We start from the raw sequence: 19,958 nt of genomic DNA, 5'->3' as shown, positions 1-19,958 counted from the left end.
CATTTTTAACCAAAACAAACTATGTAGCATCTGCAGTGATGATAAATACATCGTTCTCTTAAGTGTCATCTTTTACATCACTAGTTCAGCTTGTTAATATTCAAAAATACAGTGTTTTGAAATGGACATTTCTCTGAATGAAATGGCTTGTTTCTTTTAAAATTTGATGGATTAACTCTCTCAAATCTTGTTTTTTTAAATGCCTGTGAACACAGTTTCATTATACACTTCATAACTGACTTGAGAAGGAAATTTCTCACAGTGCACTTAATAGTTGTTGGTGCTCTTTCATTTATCTATGTACTAAAAATATTTCTGAAAAAGATCCTTTATTTTTTTACTGAGATACTTCTATACATACTAAATATTAACATCCAATCAACATTTTAAATGTTTGAGGACTAACGTCAAATATTCAAAAAGCTATCTGTTGATCTTTACTGGATTAGTATTCTTAAATTCTAAGCTGTGAAAGGTGAGTTGCTGATGATACATATCTTATATTTTAGCTACTATAAATTGTTTTTTCCTTACTTATCAGTAATTCTTATTCATCTGTCCCCCTCAATTTACAAACACCGATTGCACAAGAAGATTTAGAGAGCTACTACCAGAAGAGCAATTCTTGTTGATGGTCATATAAACATAGTGTTGGATCCTTAGCAGTTGTTGCACATTCAAACTCCACATACTTGAAAATTTTACAGTGATATGCACTCAGATATGTAATAAATGTTTCAAATGCATTAAGTAATTAAACATTTTTCACTTTAGGTGAAGTGTGATCAATACTGGCCAAGCAGAGGCACAGAAACTTACGGACTAATCCAAGTGACACTTTTAGACACAGTTGAATTGGCAACATACTGTGTTCGTACATTTGCACTTTACAAGGTATATACTTACATATATTTACAATATACTTTATAATTTAAGCGTAGACAACCTTTGGCCTCCTCCCATCCTCTTCATCCCTTCCTTTCTGAATTCCTGAGTTCCTTCCTTCCCATCACTGTCTTCCTCTTGCAACCCTGTCTTTCCTGCCTGTCTCTCTCCCTTATTTCCTCACTCTCTTTCTTCCCTTTCCCTCTTTCCATCTTCCTCTCATGTTTCCTCCTAGCAGTACTGAACAATGAGACTACTTCTACAGACAGAGTGTATTCTTATGGCATGGAGTTTTGTTAGTACAGAGCTTTTACTGTGAAAAACTGTTTGACTGAATTAAATACTAGCTAAAGCTCTGGCACTTGTGTTAAATTATTGGCCAGTATAGTTAAAGTTCTTAAATTCTTTGAATCATGTAACTTGGAATATAAGAAGCATATTCCTCCATAGCCTGAGTTCAATTTATCTCTGGCCACAAATGTAATTCCAATATTCTTTGCTGATACATATGCTTCTCCAGTTTTTCCATTGAAAAATGACAATATTGTACACAATACTGAATGGGACAGTTTTGTCATGAAGTTCTTTAATTTCACAGAATGGTTCAAGTGAGAAAAGGGAAGTTAGGCAATTCCAGTTCACTGCCTGGCCTGACCATGGTGTCCCAGAACACCCAACACCATTCCTAGCTTTCCTGCGACGAGTCAAGACCTGCAACCCACCTGATGCTGGACCTATGGTTGTACATTGCAGGTAAGCTTAGAATTTCTTTCAAAGCACCCTCAAGATTCCTGCTGATTGTTTTATTGAAGGTGAAAACACTATCTTTCTTCAGAGATACTTCTGCCAAAGATGGTCGCGTTGAAGAGCGGGGACCTGAGTATGGCACTGCCAACTTGGATGGGTGACAATTATTTTCTGTGGTCTGTTAAGGAGGAATCAATTTTAGAATATTTAAGGGTCTACAGGGAGAATGTCTGCAGGGAGAACACAAGAATATCTATGGCATTCAGAAAGTGGCATGAAAAAAAATAATAGTGTTAAAAACCTGAATATAGAAGATGGTGTGTTTTACACAAAGAAACAGCTTTTTTAAATTATTACTTCTATTGTGTATGAAAGTAAATAACATGAAAAGATACATGAGAGTTTTTACTAAAAATAGGTAGAAACCTTAATCTGTATTCAGGATTAAGCCTAATTTTAGGACTGTTGGGAGATAGAACTGCAAAGGACGTACCTGGGGAACAGTCTGAGCTCAGTTCCAGGAACTGAGTACTCGATATTTCCAAGGTACTAAGCCTCTTTAGGCATTAAAAGGTATGAATTAATAAACTCTTGAGAGAAACATCAGCTTCTCTTGAAGTTTTGGAGTAAGGCCAACGAAGAGGAAAATATGTGGATTCTTTCAAAATATTTGACAAGAGCAAGTCTTTTAGAAAGCCTTAAAATCACACAGATGCAGTCAGAATATATGTGCCAATTCTATAGAAATGAGCTGTAAGATTGGTTGCCCTTGTTCAAGGGCTATGATGTTACAGCTTGCGTAACTTACTCTGCTGCCCCTTTCACAGTAAATTTCTAGTATCACTGATTATTTTGTAAACTTCATTTTGGGATACCTTCAATTAGTAAGGCTGAGAGCTACTACTCCCTGTTCAGCGAAGCTACAAATGCTTAGCATATTTGAAAATCAGTCATCCAAAAAACTGAGGAACAGGAGTTGCAAGAGTTACAGCATACCACCCCCTCTAATTTTGGCTTCTTGCATACTGGTAAGCCAGTCATGGAAGTTGTTTATTTGAACATTTTTGAAGGCTCTTGTAAATGAGACAGGAAAACTAAGTCAAGAGGAAAACAAACAAAAGATAGAAAATATGGAAGATAGAAACGTAATGTTTATTGAAACACCAGAGTTAGGAATGTGGAACAAATAACAATACAAATCTATTTATACAGTTTGCAGTTTCCTGAAGGGGGCCAATTCTTTTGTGTTCATATTTACAGGATCTTAAAGCATTTTTTCAAGTTATTGATAAAGATAAAACACAAAGGTTATTATCACTCAGAATATTGATGAAATAAGATTGTAGTTTTCTCTTTGTCACTGGTTATTCCTGCAAATTTCAGTGAAAGTGGTGGTCAGATTAGGTAACATGATTTGATGCCTGCTGAAGAACATTTTTTCCCTGTTTCCTGTTAATTTATTTATTGATAGTCCACCATGTGTATAACCTCACAATTAATTTGTTGAAGGTCTTTCCGCTATGTATAGCTTCTTGAGACATACTGATTTTACGCATTTCATACAACCTATCCTCTGCAGAGCAGATTTCCACGTATTCTATTATTTTAGCAAGCTTTTTAAATCCCACTCCAAACAAATTTTCTATAAGCAGAACAACTAATTAAACCAGATTTCTTGCAAATTTACAAATTCAAAATTTAAAAGTTTTACGTGACTGGGAATGTAGCCGCAAGTGTTGTAGACAGTCCAAGGGTTCTAAATTTGACTCATTTGACTCATCAGTGTTAATCTGCTGCCTACCAAAATAGGTACGCCAACAAGAACAGATTGCTGAAGTCTTCTTATAGTAGTAATGTTAATATAGGTATCTTTTTTCAGGCATACTGTATCAACATTACATTTTGCGATTTGTATTGCGTTATCATTCTGAGTTTGACTTAATGAATTGGTGAAAAAAAAAGACCAGAACAATAACACAGCATCAGCACAACTTTTTTTAGGCTAAAAGATACGTCTTTCATTTACTAACATGAAAAATTTATCATTTAGCTTTAAATTAAAGTATTTGACATACCTATTTCATTTTAAGACCAGGAAAAGTAAACAAGTTTTGTATGTTACTGTTTTTTCTTAGAATCTTCTCTTAGATTCTTCTCTTCCATGTTCTGTATCTTACCCATCACTGTCTCCCACTTTGTGTATAGGATTGCTTATGTACCTTTAAATTAAAGTTCATGTACTATCATAATTCAGATATTAAATACATTTCAAGTTTCTCCACTAGAGCAAAATAATACAATGTGACACCAGATCTTGTATCCTTTGCCTATGGTATCACTGATACCTTCATTTGTGTTTCTTCAAGTACCTAACAAACTGTCAGAGCTCAGGAACTTATGATAATGATGCTATAGAAATATAAATACAAGGGAGTTTAGCTTTTAAAGTATGTTTGGCAAAAAGAAAATGTAGGTGTGAGGAAGCTGTGGAAGCATTGCTGCAAAGCTTTTAACCCATAGAAAACTAAAACTAAAAGCTAGCAGGCAACTAAGTACACAGAAAAGATACTTGTCTTTAATATTTCTATAAATCCAGCTCAGTTTCTTAGTGCTCAAAAGCTAAGCTCCTTTTAATTTTTGATTCATATCAACACCCAGTAAAAGCAGTGGGAGTCTGCCTGGAATAAATAAAAGAAACAGGTATCTGCATTTTGATCTCTAACTAGAGACTAACTCCACTATTTATAAGTAGATATTTTAAGTGAAAGGTTTGCACCAAGCTTTTCCTTACTGCATTCTCTGCATCTCCCATAATACTGACCAACGATTGTCTCACACTCACCTTCCTATTAAGAGAGTAAGAGTTTTTCCAATGTTGCTTGCTGGTTTGGGCATAGCTATATATCCCATAGAGAATCAAGGTTGTCAGAGATATGGTTCATGAGGTCAGTTTGCATCAAAGCCTCAGTAGCAAATAAGCTGATTTAATATGCTATTCCTAGGAAATGGTTGTTGACAGTATGAAGAATTAATCTAAAAGTTTACAATGTGCTTCGTGGGAAAAAGTCTGAAGTGAAAACAAGTGACAACAGAAGAACCTATTCTGTAAAGATGTGACATGATGATAATTGCATGTCAAACAACTGCAAGGGCAAGTCTTCATAATAAATGTTGTGTGATTATATTCTCAGAGTTTACAGTAACGTTAGTAATTTTTGTTGCTAATGTCCACACAACAGACATCTTTGTATGTCATTTACACAGCTGCTTTCAGTAATTAACAGTTTGGTTGCCTGTGCAGTAGTAAAACTTGAATTTAATAAAGTAGTCAAAAACACACTGAGAAATGTCATATGTACTTTCTACCAGCCAAAGTTTTACTTGTGCTGAAAAGCTGGCAGATTTTTGAGTTGAAAAAAACAATTAAAATAATGAAAGCTACATTATTTTTAAGGACAAAACATAGATCGTTGCTGAAACAATTGTGAAAAACCAAAGGCGTAATCCAAATGCAGATTTCTTATGCCTACTCTGGTAGGCTTGCCTGTGTGAAAAAGGTATGTTGGTAATGATATCAATACACAATGCCATTGCACTCTATTTTCAGGGGGAAAAATCTGTATCCACCTGTATTCCATCTGTATCCACCAGAAATATATTTTTTATAAACTGTTCATAGAATCATAGAATGGTCTGGGTTGCAAGGAACCTTCAAAGGTCATCTAGTATAACCCCCTCTGCAGTAAGCAGGGGTATCCTCAACTAGATCAGGCTGTTGTTCAGTCATCCTTGCTTGAGTTACATTCTCCCAAAGATAGTATCATTATTTTCAGTGTAAAATTTGGTAGAGGAGAGCAGCTAAATGAAATATAAAGCTGGATGCAAAATAAAATAACACAAAAGAAATTTAGTAATTCCATGCTGTTTGTAGCTACTTTTCTTGATGTGTGTTGAAATCTTGATTACACTTATTTAGAACAACTTGTCTGAATATTTTTCTATAGTGGTTGAGATATTTGATGCAGGTGGATGCTTTTTTATTTACAGGCTTGTATTTCAAGACTGTATCCTTTCAGTTCCTTTGTACAGAAGTTGAGTAATGTCACAATCCAACTGATGTCTCTGCATGACTTGCCCTAATTTGCAGAGCTGATCTAGAAAAAAATGTTTTCTTTAATGAAAAAATGCAAGCTTAAACTCTAGGATTGTGCATGGGTGAGGCTGTAAAGTGTGGTCTAATGATAGTGAGGAAAGTATGCATTTTTGTTTGAAGTTGGATTAGTGCAGGCAAACAGGTGCTAATCAGATCACAATAAAATAGCACCAGAGGGTGTTTGGAGCTTTATGCCACTATTTTTTTCCAAAACATCACAGAAACTTTAGTAGTTGATTCAGTAACACTACATAAAAGCTTAACATGTAAGTGCAATCACATGTGTTTGAATCTCTCTTTTTAATAGCAGCACCAAGGGGCGTGTCTTTAAGATACTTTGTGAAGTTCTAGCGGGTACTGTTGATGTGGCTATTGCAAACAGAAAAACTTGGATATTTGGAAGAAGGTGACTGATTTAAGTAAATCGGTGTCTGACTACACTAACATAACCAGATAGAACTTTAAAAACAAGCTAATTTTCAAAAACTAACATAAAGGCATATGAACTTGTATGTCTTAAAGTGGGATACTCATATAACTTATATTCAATGTTCCAACATAAAAAACAATTTTTTTAAATATACGTATATCTAAAACAATGATTTTCCAGTTCATTGTTCGACTTCGCCTTTATATCTTTGGATCCTCCCTACAGCTTTTGCCACATGCCTCACAAGGACTGGTTTTCCAGTCTGGCAGTGAGTAGGTTGCAGTTGACTGCCTGTCCTTTCTCACAATGGGGGAAAAAATGCAGCCTCTAGTACATACTGGGTCATGAATCATTAGTTATGATCATCATGATTGCAAAGATGCCAGTTACCTTCTCCAACTTATCACTCTTTAGTTTAAGGACTATCTTGATCTTACTAGCACAGGTCTTTTATTTGTTTCCTTTAATTTAGGTGCTCACATAGGAAAACCTGGAAATACAAACATGACAAGGATTACCATACAATAGTTAATGTGACAGTGTACCGGGTCCTTAAATACTGAGTAGGATACCTTGTTGTTTTAGTTTAAATAGGAAAATACTATGCTACTTTATCTAGAAATCATCCATGGTATGTGAAACACCAGCAAACTGATGCTCTTCAACTTTTCAGTTTTGTCCTAAGTTCTGCACAGCAAACCAGCCTTTTCTAAAACCTGAACTGAATCTGCTGCATGTACAGTATGTGCTTCTGTTGTTTATAAGCATAAGAACTCAGAATCACTGGAACCATTATTAAAATTCAAAAGCATACAGTTAACATGTAATAGCAGCATTTCTTCAAACAGATTCAAATAACGGAACCTACCTATTTGTGATCATATTGATTAAATGAGTCCTATGTGTATAAAGCCATCTTTTGCTGGCACTCACACTGTGGTTCAGGGGATTATACCCCAACTGATGTGACTCAGGGCTAGATTATCTTTTGAAATCCTAAAAAGCTGCTATGATTACATAGGACAAGATTTTATTTCTGGTAGAATTCTGAAATCTGTAAAGGAAAGTAGTGAATATTATTAGTAGATAGAATCAATGATCGATCTAGGCCAGTATCCTGTCTCTGACAATAGCAAATGTCAGAACTTTCAGGGGAAAGCATAAAACTCAGATGTCAACTATATTTCAGTAATTTCCTCCTCAGCAGCAAGCAGTGACTGGTTTAGCTCTCTTTCATTAGGATTTCAATTCCTTTTCCTCATTATTCATTCATCTGCCTGGAAGAACTATGTTCATATTCATTACTGTACAAGTATTTAAAAAAACCAAATCAGACAGTCTTATCTTTGTTTTTTTTCTTGTCTAAGTATTATTCTCTAACAAGTAGTTTCATATGTCATGTGAAAAAAGACCTGTTTTCTCTTACTTTAAACACATACCACTTCCTTTCAGTAAATGTCTTTGGATAAAGGAATTAAAAAGAATATCCTTCAGCGTTATTTCATGTTTTAGTGATCTACAACTTTCCCTTGTGTTATCCACCATGGCAAACTAGGACAGAAAAATATCCTACCCTCCTTCAGTGCTTGTGTGGAGGAAGAAGGCAGGGAATCCTCACATCCCTAGTCTCTGTACTCTCTCTTTTCCATAGCTGTCCAGTGGAGGTACTGAGAGTTGACTTGGATTCAGCCAACAAGTGGTTTCAATGCACTAGGTCTCCTCGAGACTGATGAATTTATACTTAGTGAAATAACCTGCCCCTTATTAAAATGTAATCATCTTCTGTAAGAGTTATTTAAGAGGAACAACGCCTTTTCCATGTGTTCTCTCAAATGACAAATATTTTGGTGCTGATAATTATTTCCATATATATATTAATATATATATACATGTATTAACACATCCTACAAGGCCTGTAATTTCCTTTGACCTAAGCTGTAGTTTGATACATTATTTGATCAGTGCTCTTAGTGAGTCATTTTATCCATATGCATTTAGTTAATTGGTTATTTTTCTTCCCGCCTATGTTTATATATAATATACTCTACAAAGGAAAAGGAAATCTGACTGCTCGCAGCTGAATCTAGTAAAAGAGCAATTAGGTTCTATCGGAGCCAGCAGCTGTCCATAATGAATTCTCCATTAAAATTATGAGTGAAGAAAAGAATCCAGCCATCTGCAGGAAATGTGAAAATATTTTTATAAACCAAAAGATGAATTCTGGAAAAGGGTGTCTCTGAGATTTCCCAGCTGTACCTAACAGTAAATTCTGGACTATCCATGGACACACAGTATACTGGAACAGATTTCATCAACTTGTCTTCCCAGCATGTTTGGCTAACTTCGAACAGGCTGTATTTTTTATCTAGAGTAATCAGCGTGAAAGCCTCTTTAAATCATCTCCCTGTGTCTTTAGAAGTAAAACGCAGCTTTATAAATAGTCCTGTTATCTTTTTGTGGAGGCTTTCAATCAGTATTCTGCCCCAAATATCAATCTTGCTTCATTTTTCGTACATTTATAGACTTATTCTAGGGTCTCATCCCTTATTGCCACATTTTGTCAATGACTGCTCTTCCAAGTGAATCCTGGATTGTGGTGCCTTTGTTGTCGTTGTTTTTGGGTTGGGTTTTTTTTTTGTCACCTGAATGTGAAAAATATTTTTTTAGTTGTGTAGAAGTTAGAACAATACTGTGCAAGGTTTTTTTACAGCTATTTTGAAATTTCAACTCCAAACCCCCCATGATTTTCACTAGAACTTGTCTATAGTATAGTTCAAAATGCTGCAAAAAAAGAGAGAAATTAGTGTTCAACATCTAAAGGACAAATTGTGTAAAATGATGCGGTTCGAGAATAGAAAGATCAGAAATAATCAGAAATAATACCGGTAACCAAATTTGTCAGCTGTCAGTGGAGTATTGTCAGAGATACTGAAAAGGGTTCCTTTCACCATTTGGTCTAAGAAAACATAAGATTAGCAAGATCCTTGATTTAGGTTCATCAGAGAGCATCTCTATTTTGTGCTGTGTAACATTGTACTGCAGCCATTTCAGTTGAACTCAAATCTAAGGTGGCAAGATGTTCTCTATTTCTTGGGGCCAATTAGATAGATGAGGACAGGCATTTAAGGAGGACCTATTGCAAAAGGACAAGTAATAATTTTAAACTAAAGGACCTTAGTTCTAGACTAGATATAAGGAAGATATTTTTTACAGTGAGGGTGGTGAAGCACTGGAAAAGGTTGCCCAGAGAGGTGGTGGAAGCCGCATCCGTAGAAATTTAAAAGGTCAGGCTGGACAGGTCTTTGAGCAGCATGATATAGTTAAGGGTGTCCCTACTCACTGCAAAGGGGTTGGACTAGGTGAACTTTAAAGTTCCCTTCCAACCCAAAGCATTCTATAATTCTATGATTCTAAGATTACATGTTTTATTTGCTGTAGTATTGTCTAGATATATCACTTGATCATGGAAAAGGAAAAGATGGAGACCCAAAACAGTAGGTCTGCCATTAAACTCCCATCGTCTTCAAGCATGAGGACTAATTTGTGGCTATTCCAAGATTTCAAAGTGGAGGGGGGGGGGGGGGGAACACAAAAGGGAAAATAAATAAATAAATCTGTAGACAAGTGGAGCCCTGTTGATTTACAGCTTTGAAGTATGAATGATACTGGAAAAAAACATCCAGTGTGGACCGAGGAGACCTGGCACTATGTCTTCTTTTTTGCTTTGTATTTATCAGATTAAACCCTGTTTCTGGATGACAATCTGTGACCTCAGCACTATTCTGTCAGTCTAAAGTCCGAGCATAACAAATGGCAAATGGTAGTGTTCTGACTTTAAAAACAGAGATACTGAGGTCAGCCAGTGCTTAGAAAAAGAAACAATTGTTCACCACAGTAGGTATACAAAAACCTAGAGGCGAGGAGGGGTCCAGAAGGACTCTGAAATTAGGAAGCACCTGAGTGCTTTCAAGGTCATCCTATTATGCAGTACTGCAAAACACATTACTTTCCACCTTCTTTAATTCATTTTCAGACAGCGTTAGTTTGCTTTCCTATTTCCCACACAGATAGAGTAATAGCTCTTCTACATGTTCACATGAAGATGTAATCAAAGCACAGAAATATGCAAAAGTACAAATGTTCCATCAGGAGAATGCATAGCCAGTGAAATGCAAAGAAAGCAAGGAGTAGTTAACAGCAAGCAGCATGATTTCTACTCCTTGGTTCCTTTACTGTACTGTAATCTTCACTTTTATTTATTGATGAGAGGATCACAGTGTACTTCCTCTCCTAAATTACTCAGAACTGTAATTTTCTGTATTCACTACAGCTGTTCATGCATGCATCTGTCTTTAATTGAAGGTAACGAGTCACAATAAGATATGTTTTTAAAATTAACCTCAAACTACGATATTTTTCTAAACTCTATTTCACTAAACTTCCAGTAAATTTTCTATCTTTCTTTAGTGGAGTGCATAATGACAACAATGCTTTGTGAATGCACTGTACAGTACAAAGAATGTTAAACATACACTGAAAATCAACTAATCACACAGAGAGGATAAATTTAGAATAGCTACTGTTTAGAGCTAAAGTACACTGAATACAGAGAATCGTAGTTAGAGAAGTAGGAAAATAATAAAAATATCTGAGAACAGATTTAATTTTGAAATAAAAAGTCACAATAAATCTATATGCACAAAGGAGGACAGAGGAATACAGAGGAATACAGTATACTCAAATTTCTTTATATAACTGAGTAATTGATGAAATACGGTGATACAGTAATTTACAGTAAGTTGTATAAAAATTCTCTGTGAAAAGTAGGATTATAGCATGTATTTATATATAAATTCAACAATGGGCTCTGAAGGGAAACTGAGATAACAAAGAGAAGTGGAGTGAAGTGAACTTTTCAGTTTTCCTGTTGTATAATTTCTGCTATATGCTGTCTTGCAAGCAGAAGAATAGATCTTTTTTTCATAAACAACTTGTCATTTCAGGAAAGACGCAAGCAGAGGAGTTGGAACAGGTTGCCCAAGGAGGTTGTGGATGTCCCCTGTCTTGGGGGTGTTCAAGGCCGGGTTGGATGAGGTCTTGAGCAACCTGGTCTAGTGGAAGGAGTCCCTGCCCATGGCAGGGGATTGGAACAGGATGATTTTTAAGGTCCCTTCCAACTCAAACCATTTTCTGATTCTATGATTCTAAATTGAATGGAATACAAGAAGTGCATAGTCTTGCATCTGAGAAAGAATAACCCCATGTACCAGTATAGGTTGGGGGCTGATCTGTTGGAGAGCAGCTCTGGGGAGAAGTACCTGGGAGTCCTGATGGACCACAGGGTGACCATGAGCCAGCAGTGTGCCCTTGTGTCCAAGAAGGTAAATGGTATCCTGGGGCGTATTAGAATGGGTGTGGCTGGTACTGGTTGAGAGAGGTTCTCCTCCCCCTCTGCACTGGTCTGGTGAGACTACATCTGGACTGTTGTGTCCAGTTCTGTGCCTCTCAGTTCAAGGACAGGGAACTGCTTGAAAGAGTCCAGCACAGAGCCATAAAGATGATTAAGGGAGCAGAATATCTCCCTTACGAGGAAAGGCTGAGGGAGCTGGGTCTCTTTATAGCTTGGAGAAGAGGAGGCTGAGGGATGACCTCATTAATGTTTGTAAATATGTGAAGGGCAAGTGTCAGGAGGACAGAGCCAGGCTCCTTCTCAGTGACGTCCAATGATAGGACAAGGGGCAATGGGTGCACGCTGGAGCATAGGAGGCTCGATGTAAACATAAGACAAAACTTTTTCACTGTGAGGGTGACAGATCACTGAAACAGGCTGCCCAGAAAGGTTGTGGAGTCGTCTTCTCTGGAGACATTCAAAACCAAGCCTGCCCTAGGTGATCCTGCTCTGGCACTGAGGCTGGACTAGATGATCTTTTGAGGTCCCTTCCAACCCCTAACATTCTGTGATTCTGTGAGAAGTACTCTGTGATATTCTGTCCCTTTTAAGAAAGAATAAACAAGGATCAGGAATAGTGCTATCCCTTTTCAATCACAAAGTTCCTTAAAGTGTCAGGTAAACAGAGGCAGAAGTGTGAACAGAAAAGAGTTCCCATTGATCTGATTAGCAGATGGGGTGGTGGCATGATTGTGCTTTCTTTAAGTATGTGGAAGCATGAGAAGAAATCTAAATAGTACATTTAAGCTTCTCTCTCAGGATATGTCTAGAATTCTGTTTTCTTAGAGTGCCTATCAAAGTTCCAACAGTAATAAAAGGATTTCTGTAGGAGAGGTTGTGTCAGTAACTTACTGGTTTATAAGCCTAATAGATCCTTTTCTCCACGAATTTCTTTTTGGCATGCATGTATGCTGCAACAAGTTTCACAATTTGATTATGTGCTTCATGAAAACCTCCTTCCTGTTTGTTTTAAATGCTGTTTCATAATTTCATTTCATGATCCTATGTCTTGTGTTACAAGCAAAAAACAGTCATTTCCTATTCCCCTCCTCCACATAATGCAGGGTTTTATGCCCTTCTTTCATATCTCTTTGAGACTTCTCTGAAGCTCCAAGCCAAGGTATCTCATTTGATTAACCTCCCCTTCATATGTACCATCCTCTTTGATCTCTTTCTTCAGCTTTATGATTTCTCCACCATTCTACAGATGGGCCATATTGCTTGTGGAGGCACATGCAAGGGCAGCCATTTAGCATGCAAAATGGCCTCAGAAAGGCATTCAAGGGAAAATTTACAGAATCCTTCAGTAAATATTGGATTCACAGGTTGGTGAATGAATAAATGAGTGTGAAAGTGAATAAAGAAATCCCACAATATCCTTCCTAAATCTGATTGCAGTGTAAAAATGCACTTCAGGTAAACGGGTGTCACATTTTAAAAGTGTGCTCAGAAGCTGCCTGTGGCTGTAATACTTGTGGTTTCAGATGTTACTTTCCTTCACACCATTACTTTAATGAAATATTTATCTTTTACTTTCATAGTGCAACGTTAAAGTTGCTTCCTCCACTGCTAACAGGTAAATAATTTCTAATACTTGTGACCTATTCAGTGGAGTTGCTCTTTACATTAGGCATTTCCAGAACTCCATTCCTATATTTCTTGGAAGCTACATAGAAGAGTTCAGGCTTATCATAAACCTGGATTGAAAGTCTAGCGAGAAGATACGAAATGCTGTAATGGAATGTCCTTTTCAGCAGTGTCTCTTAATGTTGTAGTTTAGTTTTGTTTGCCATTACTAATGCTGCATGTTTATACTGCATAGCAAATAACATTTAAAATTATTCTAATAAACAACTATACTTCATACATGAGATTTGTCAGAGAAATTTCTTGGATTCTGTATATTTTAATGTTAGAGTGTTTGTGTTCATGATACAGTAAAATAATTTCATATGCTCTCCAGAGCTGAACTCAGGATTAGATGAAGAATTAATTTATTTGCTGAACAAATGGCTTAAATTAGGGGCTGTTTTATTTGAGGACTTTATGATAATGGTAGAATTCTGAGAACATACAGACCGAAAGAAAATTCTTTGTAAATCTCAATAAAGGAAGAAGGATCTAAGGCTGACTTTTGAAGCAGTTCAATTCTGAAATTGTATTTACCTCTTGGCATGAGGTCTTGCTATTTCAGTCACATATATCCCATCAAAGGGATGTTCAGTGGTTTCACGAGCAGCTTTTCTGCTTTTTCCGTGATAAAGGGGTGATTTTCAACTGTCTTCTGATTTCCTAACAGGAAAAGGAGAAAATAATCTAAGTATTGACCATGTACAGAACTACTACAGAATTTATGTGGGATTTGAATCCAATAAATTGCATGAAGTTCCTCAGTAAAATCCAGGCATTTTCATATGTTTCCCATATCATGAGCAATTTTATGTACTTTCAGTTCATAAATTCAATCTGAATTTATGAATCTGAAACTCTAATATTCAATAAAATTTTCCCTTCAATCTGAAACTCTAATATTCAATAAAATTTTCCCCTGATACAAGCCAAAAAGATCCTAAATGATTTTTGATCTATATTATACTGCCTTTGCTTCTATTTAAATGATCTGTGAATACTGGCAATTACATTTCCTTCGTTTGCAAGATCACTGAAGTGTCAGTAAAGGATCGTAATTTAAACAGCTGCTTATTAATCACAAAAGCCAACCTTAATACATCCATACAGTGATTTTAATGTGGAATGGCCCACTTATGACTCTTATTTTCTGGGGCTTTTTTATGAATTGCAGCTGTATTGCATCACAGGACATTAATCATATTCCAGTTCATGGGCCCAAGTCTGTCATAGTTTTGGAAATCTGAAACACGTATTGTAGTAGGATAAATAATAATGCTAGAAGCAATAACAGTTTTGTAGTAGGCTTGCCATTTTGCAGATGGCTTAGTTTTTAAACTTGTAACAGTATCTTTCACTAGCTGAATTTTTTTAAATTCAAAGTTTGCCAGTAACACCAAAATATGCAAATCAAAAGGGCAAGAAAGTCAATAATAATTGTATTGTTAATTTGCAGTATTATTCTCATTAGCTGATTTACCATCATTAGCAGAAAGTAGATAGGATTCTGGGTTTGGTTTGGTGGGTTAGTATTTTTGCTGTTGTTTTTTGTTTTTTTGATGTTCTAGTGGCATGTTACTGAGGATTCAAACTGCATGGCTTCCCAGCTGCATATTGATACCATGTTAAGTCTGTATTACAACAGAAAGGATAGGATAGTTTATTTTTCTTGTATAGGAAGCTCTTGGACTTTGGTGTCGGAAGATTCGTGGAAACAAAATTGAAATTAAAATATTCATAAGCATTGTTTTTATTTTTACCTGGAAACTAAGTGGGGTAACCTGGTAGACAGTGGGAATGATTTATAATTGGCAGAGTTTTGGAGAGAATTGGAATAGGAAGGTGATTGTTCCCTTGCACTCAGCTCTGGTGAGGCCACACCTCGAGTATTGTGTCCAGTTTTGAACACCTCAATACAGGAGAGATGTGGAGGTGCTGGACCGAGTACAGAGGAGGGCAACAAAGCTGGTGTAGGGCCTGGAGAATAAATCTTGTGAGGAGAGACTGGGGGAGCTGGGGCTGTTTAGTTTGGAAAAGAGGAGGCTGAGGGAAACCTATCACTCTCTGCAACTACCTGAGAGGATGTTGTAGAGACTGGTCTCTTCTCACAGGTAATTAGTGATAGAACAAGAGGTCTCAGGCTGTGACTGGGTAAGTTTAGACTGGACACTGGGAAAAAAAATTTCACAGGATTGGTCAGACATTGGAATGTGCTGCTCAGGGAGGTGGTTGAGTCACCAAACCTGGATGCGTTTAGAGGTCATTTGGATGTCGTGTTTGGGGATATGGTTAGGGACGGACTCTGCAGAGGAGGGTTATTGGTTGGACTTGGTGATCCTTAGGGTCTTTTCCAACCTGAATGTTTCTCTGTGATTCTGTGATTCTGTGAGTTGAAATGTCCTGAGTGACTTAAGGTAGGAAAACATCTTGCTGAATAAAATGATCCAAAGAGTGTATTAGGATTACAGTGGACCTAAGTGTCTCCAAACATTGTTGCATTGTAGTGTGTTTTGGCCTGCTATCACATTCTTCACAAATTCTGCATAAATCTTTAAACTAGCAAAAGTATTCTGTGGTACAACACACTAATAAATATTCCTCCTAGAGTTTGCTCATGTGAGGAATAAATATAGAAATGGTAATAAAAGACATGAAGACAAAAAGTGAAAATTGCTTATTCCATATGAAGGTCCAAGCTTTTAACTAGGTTAGTATTTTGTAGTTATGGTCTCTAGGTACCAGTGAACTTTTTAATGTTTGATCTAAAAAAAAATGGCTTATCCAGTTATAAACAAGGTGCTGGAACACTAATTCATTGATATATGATAGGAAAGAGAACTGTATTCTAAACTGTTGAGAATATCTGCACTGTCAAACCTTCTCATTTTTCACTTGACCACAACATGTTAGGCTGATAAAAGTGAAAATTTCTTATTCAGACCTTCAGTTTATTTTCTGGTCTTTTGTATTCTGCAGTCTTTTTCATATTCCTCCTACATCATTCCTGTTTAGTTATGCCAAATGTGTAATACAGGATAGTAATCACCTCAAGGTGAGACCTGGGTCTCTTTTTTCCTCTCATGATTGCATAGCCTTATCCTCAGGAGTTATTAAAGGTATCCCATGCATGTAACAGACAATGCCTTTAAGACAGGGAAGGAATGGATGAAAGTCCTTGAAAGTCTGCCACATTTTGACAGCAGATATCAGAAAAATAAACTGCTGTTAAGTATATCTATTACTGGCACAGGTTTAATTCTGTTAGATCCACCTGAATTTTTTGCAATCAAGGTTTATTTCTTTGCCAAGATTACAGTAACTGACCCATGTCATCTTCCACACTCAAGTGCCACCAAAGAAGGGAAAGCCACTTCTAGCTCAGAGCTGTTTCTGTTCCTTACTGTGTGGAGAACTAAGAAGAAGTACTTTCTTTGGCCTCAACAGGATTGATGTAACTGCATCTCTAAGTTACTTAACTCAGAACCTGTGAGGAAGCACTAACTTTACCTCTATCTGAAAAATGTTACTCGCAGAATCCTGATACTTAATTCACACTCCACTGTTTCAGTTTTTGTCTTTAAGCACAATTCAGTCTTTTAATAAAATTTGTCTTTTGAAATAATGCAATAACTGACACAGGTTCTGGCCATTCCAGTCCTTTATTATATTTTCCTAGAGATGCAAGACAGATGTTGTAGTGGTCACCTGACAATTTCCTTAGCCTAGAATTGCTAATCATGGATGGCTCTGAATTGCAAAGACGGCCTAGTAAGTGAAAGAGCAGAGGACAGGACCAACTCAGCAGGAGTCCCTGACAGATTTGGGAGAGGAATTGAAAGTTTACCTCTAAATCACAATAGAATTATTCAATAGTCATTCTCCTTAACATTGTTTGCCAATAAATTGGCCTCTCTAAACAGAATAGCAACAGCATGTTTAATGAGTTTGAAATCATGATACAAATAAAGTTGGAATTCTTAGAAGATTGATCATCTCTTGTAATTTCCATTTCTAAGAACCTATATTTCTAGAACATGTTGCAATGTGGCTTATTTCTATTATAGTCAAGCTTGAAACTGCAAGATGCAAAGATCTCATATAAAAGCATTCCACATAAAGTTTTTTTGTAATGGGTGTTAAAGAAGTTTACTTATTTCAGGGAACCAGCATTTTTCATAAAAGCCAATATTCATGTTCAGAAAAATGCACTGTTCAAGTCAGTGTTAAGAAACTTTAAAACTTGAATGCCATTGAAGTACGATGCCTGAAATAGTCCTTCATGTTTTCCCTCCTGTGTTCATTTCTTCTAGCGCTGGAGTCGGCAGGACTGGCTGTTTCATTGTGATAGATGCAATGTTAGAGAGAATAAAGCATGAAAAGACTGTAGATATTTATGGCCACGTAACTCTAATGAGAGCACAGAGGAATTACATGGTTCAAACTGAGGACCAATACATCTTTATCCACGATGCACTGCTGGAAGCAGTGACATGTGGAAATACTGAAGTGCCAGCCAGAAACCTGTATGCATATATCCAGAAGCTGACACAGATAGAAACAGGAGAGAATGTCACAGGAATGGAACTGGAATTTAAGGTACTGGGATTTTATATTGTGGGAACCAAAACTAAGTGATGTAATATGTAATACTGCTCTGTCCCTCACCAGCTGTTTGTAGTAATTAAAAGATAAGACAGCAGCAAGCTAAAATTTTAAATTAGAACAGTCCTTTGTAAGGTGTACGTTTATGTCGTCAGTTGGTAATCGAGACAAGAACTCTTCAGTGAGGATGGTTTAACCCTGCTGTTACTTTATTGTTTGATGGCTTGAAATGCATATAATGGTTTAGATTTGTCCATATACATCAATGGAGCAGACATTAAACTTTTATAAGGTGTTAAAAGAAGCTTTACAAATATTTAAGTAGTAGAATATGGGAAAGTAAGCATATGAAATTGAAATTATTTGTTATTGGATAATGAGCAGAAGTCCTCAAATCTGATAGTGTCGCTCATTTTTGTTATAGCTGACCTTAATTCTTTTAATTTCTTTTCAACAGCGTCTTGCTAGCTCTAAGGCTCACACTTCAAGATTCATCAGTGCCAATCTTCCATGTAATAAATTCAAAAATCGCCTTGTCAATATTATGCCATATGAGTCTACAAGGGTATGCCTGCAGCCAATCCGAGGAGTAGAAGGCTCTGATTATATCAATGCCAGTTTCATTGATGGATACAGGTACTAATACTGATATGCTTTCAAGTGGACTGCTTTACAAGTTAGAATTATATATGTAATTATATTGAAAAGAACAGAGTTTAGTATTGTTTATTATCTATGCATGTTGTGTTTTATTGGATGAGGTCTGGGGTTTTTTTTTAATATTAATAAAGGATTTTTTTTTCACTCATATAATAGAGGAAAATTCCATAAATGACATAGCCTCTTAAACATTATGTTCTCACCTACCTGTAAATCATAAAGAAATCCCAGTATGTTTTACATGCTGAAAATTACGGCAATTATAAAACATATTGATGATTTGGAATCTGTATTCCTTTACATTTCTTCTTGAAAAGACATGTAGGAAAGATATACAGGAGATACACCTGTGATCTTGGAACACTAAGGCTAGACATAGGCACCCAAAGTATTTTATACATAAACAATTGTGTATCACACCAATATCTTCATGACAACAGGCAACAATATGCCCTCAGACGACTTAAGCAGCTAGTAGAAAAGGGCATGAAGAAGCAGTGTAGTTTCCCTATGGCAGTTTAGGTATACCTGAGTATCTGTATCCACAGGGATCATTTTCTGAGCCTCTCTTCGTAATTCTAAGCAACCTTCATCTCCACCATCATCCACAAAAATGTTTCTGTTGACTGAAAGAATCAAGACAAACGTCAGCTTGGTTATCACTTTATAAAGCTGCTGATTCAGAAGCTTTTAACAGCTTGGAGGTAGCTTCCACTAGTACGAGATTAAATGCAGTGCACTCCATTCCTCAATTTTCTTCCTGCCTTACTTTTGCTGGAGGCTTCAGACTATTGAAAAGGAGTTAATAAACTACTTTATGCTATAATTCATAAACTTAATAGATTGTTAGACAGTTATTTCTATAAAATGAACCAGCACAACTAAGAGTTTCTTAAGTCCTTTTTACAGCACATGAAATGAAACTATTAGGGTTGCACTAAAATTTAAATAATGTAAAGATTTACATCATAACATTAACAGACTAATTTCCCTGTCATAGTTCTAATAATAAAGAAGACATAGTTTGAGTAAACAATCATAAGGTTTTTAGGTGCTTATGATCAATTGTATATACATTTTTCCTCTAGTTAATGTTTATATATAAAGAGCAGACATGTATCAATTCACATTTTGATTAAAATATTTTTCTTCATTCACTTCTTTTTAAACTTAGACAACAAAAAGCATATATAGCCACACAAGGTCCTTTAGCAGAAACAACTGAAGACTTCTGGAGAATGCTCTGGGAGCATAATTCTACAATTGTGGTCATGCTCACTAAGCTACGAGAAATGGGCAGAGTAAGTACTGCTGTAACATTCCTTTAGTAAAATGTTTGTTATAATGATTCTTTTATTAAAATATTTTATTTCTATAGGAACGTGTGAAGATAAAGGTGAGGA

The 19,958-nt window shown here is 36.2% G+C and overlaps 1 protein-coding gene across 1 annotated transcript in view; it reads left to right on the top strand.

The window, feature by feature from the left end:
- PTPRD (protein tyrosine phosphatase receptor type D) overlaps positions 1 to 19,958 on the top strand; it is a 253,661-nt gene that overhangs the window by 216,828 nt on the left and 16,875 nt on the right. The window contains exons 23-27 of the mRNA XM_054397277.1: positions 775 to 894; positions 1,484 to 1,638; positions 17,604 to 17,889; positions 18,353 to 18,531; positions 19,730 to 19,856. Of these exons, the coding sequence (XP_054253252.1) occupies positions 775 to 894; positions 1,484 to 1,638; positions 17,604 to 17,889; positions 18,353 to 18,531; positions 19,730 to 19,856 (867 nt within the window). The remainder of the gene's footprint in view (positions 1 to 774; positions 895 to 1,483; positions 1,639 to 17,603; positions 17,890 to 18,352; positions 18,532 to 19,729; positions 19,857 to 19,958) is intronic.

Source organism: Indicator indicator, chromosome Z (assembly GCF_027791375.1).
Source record: "Indicator indicator isolate 239-I01 chromosome Z, UM_Iind_1.1, whole genome shotgun sequence".
Classification (NCBI taxonomy): Eukaryota; Metazoa; Chordata; class Aves; order Piciformes; family Indicatoridae; genus Indicator; species Indicator indicator.
Note: the sequence above shows the minus strand (reverse complement) of the source record. Positions and strands in the feature narration are given on the sequence as shown.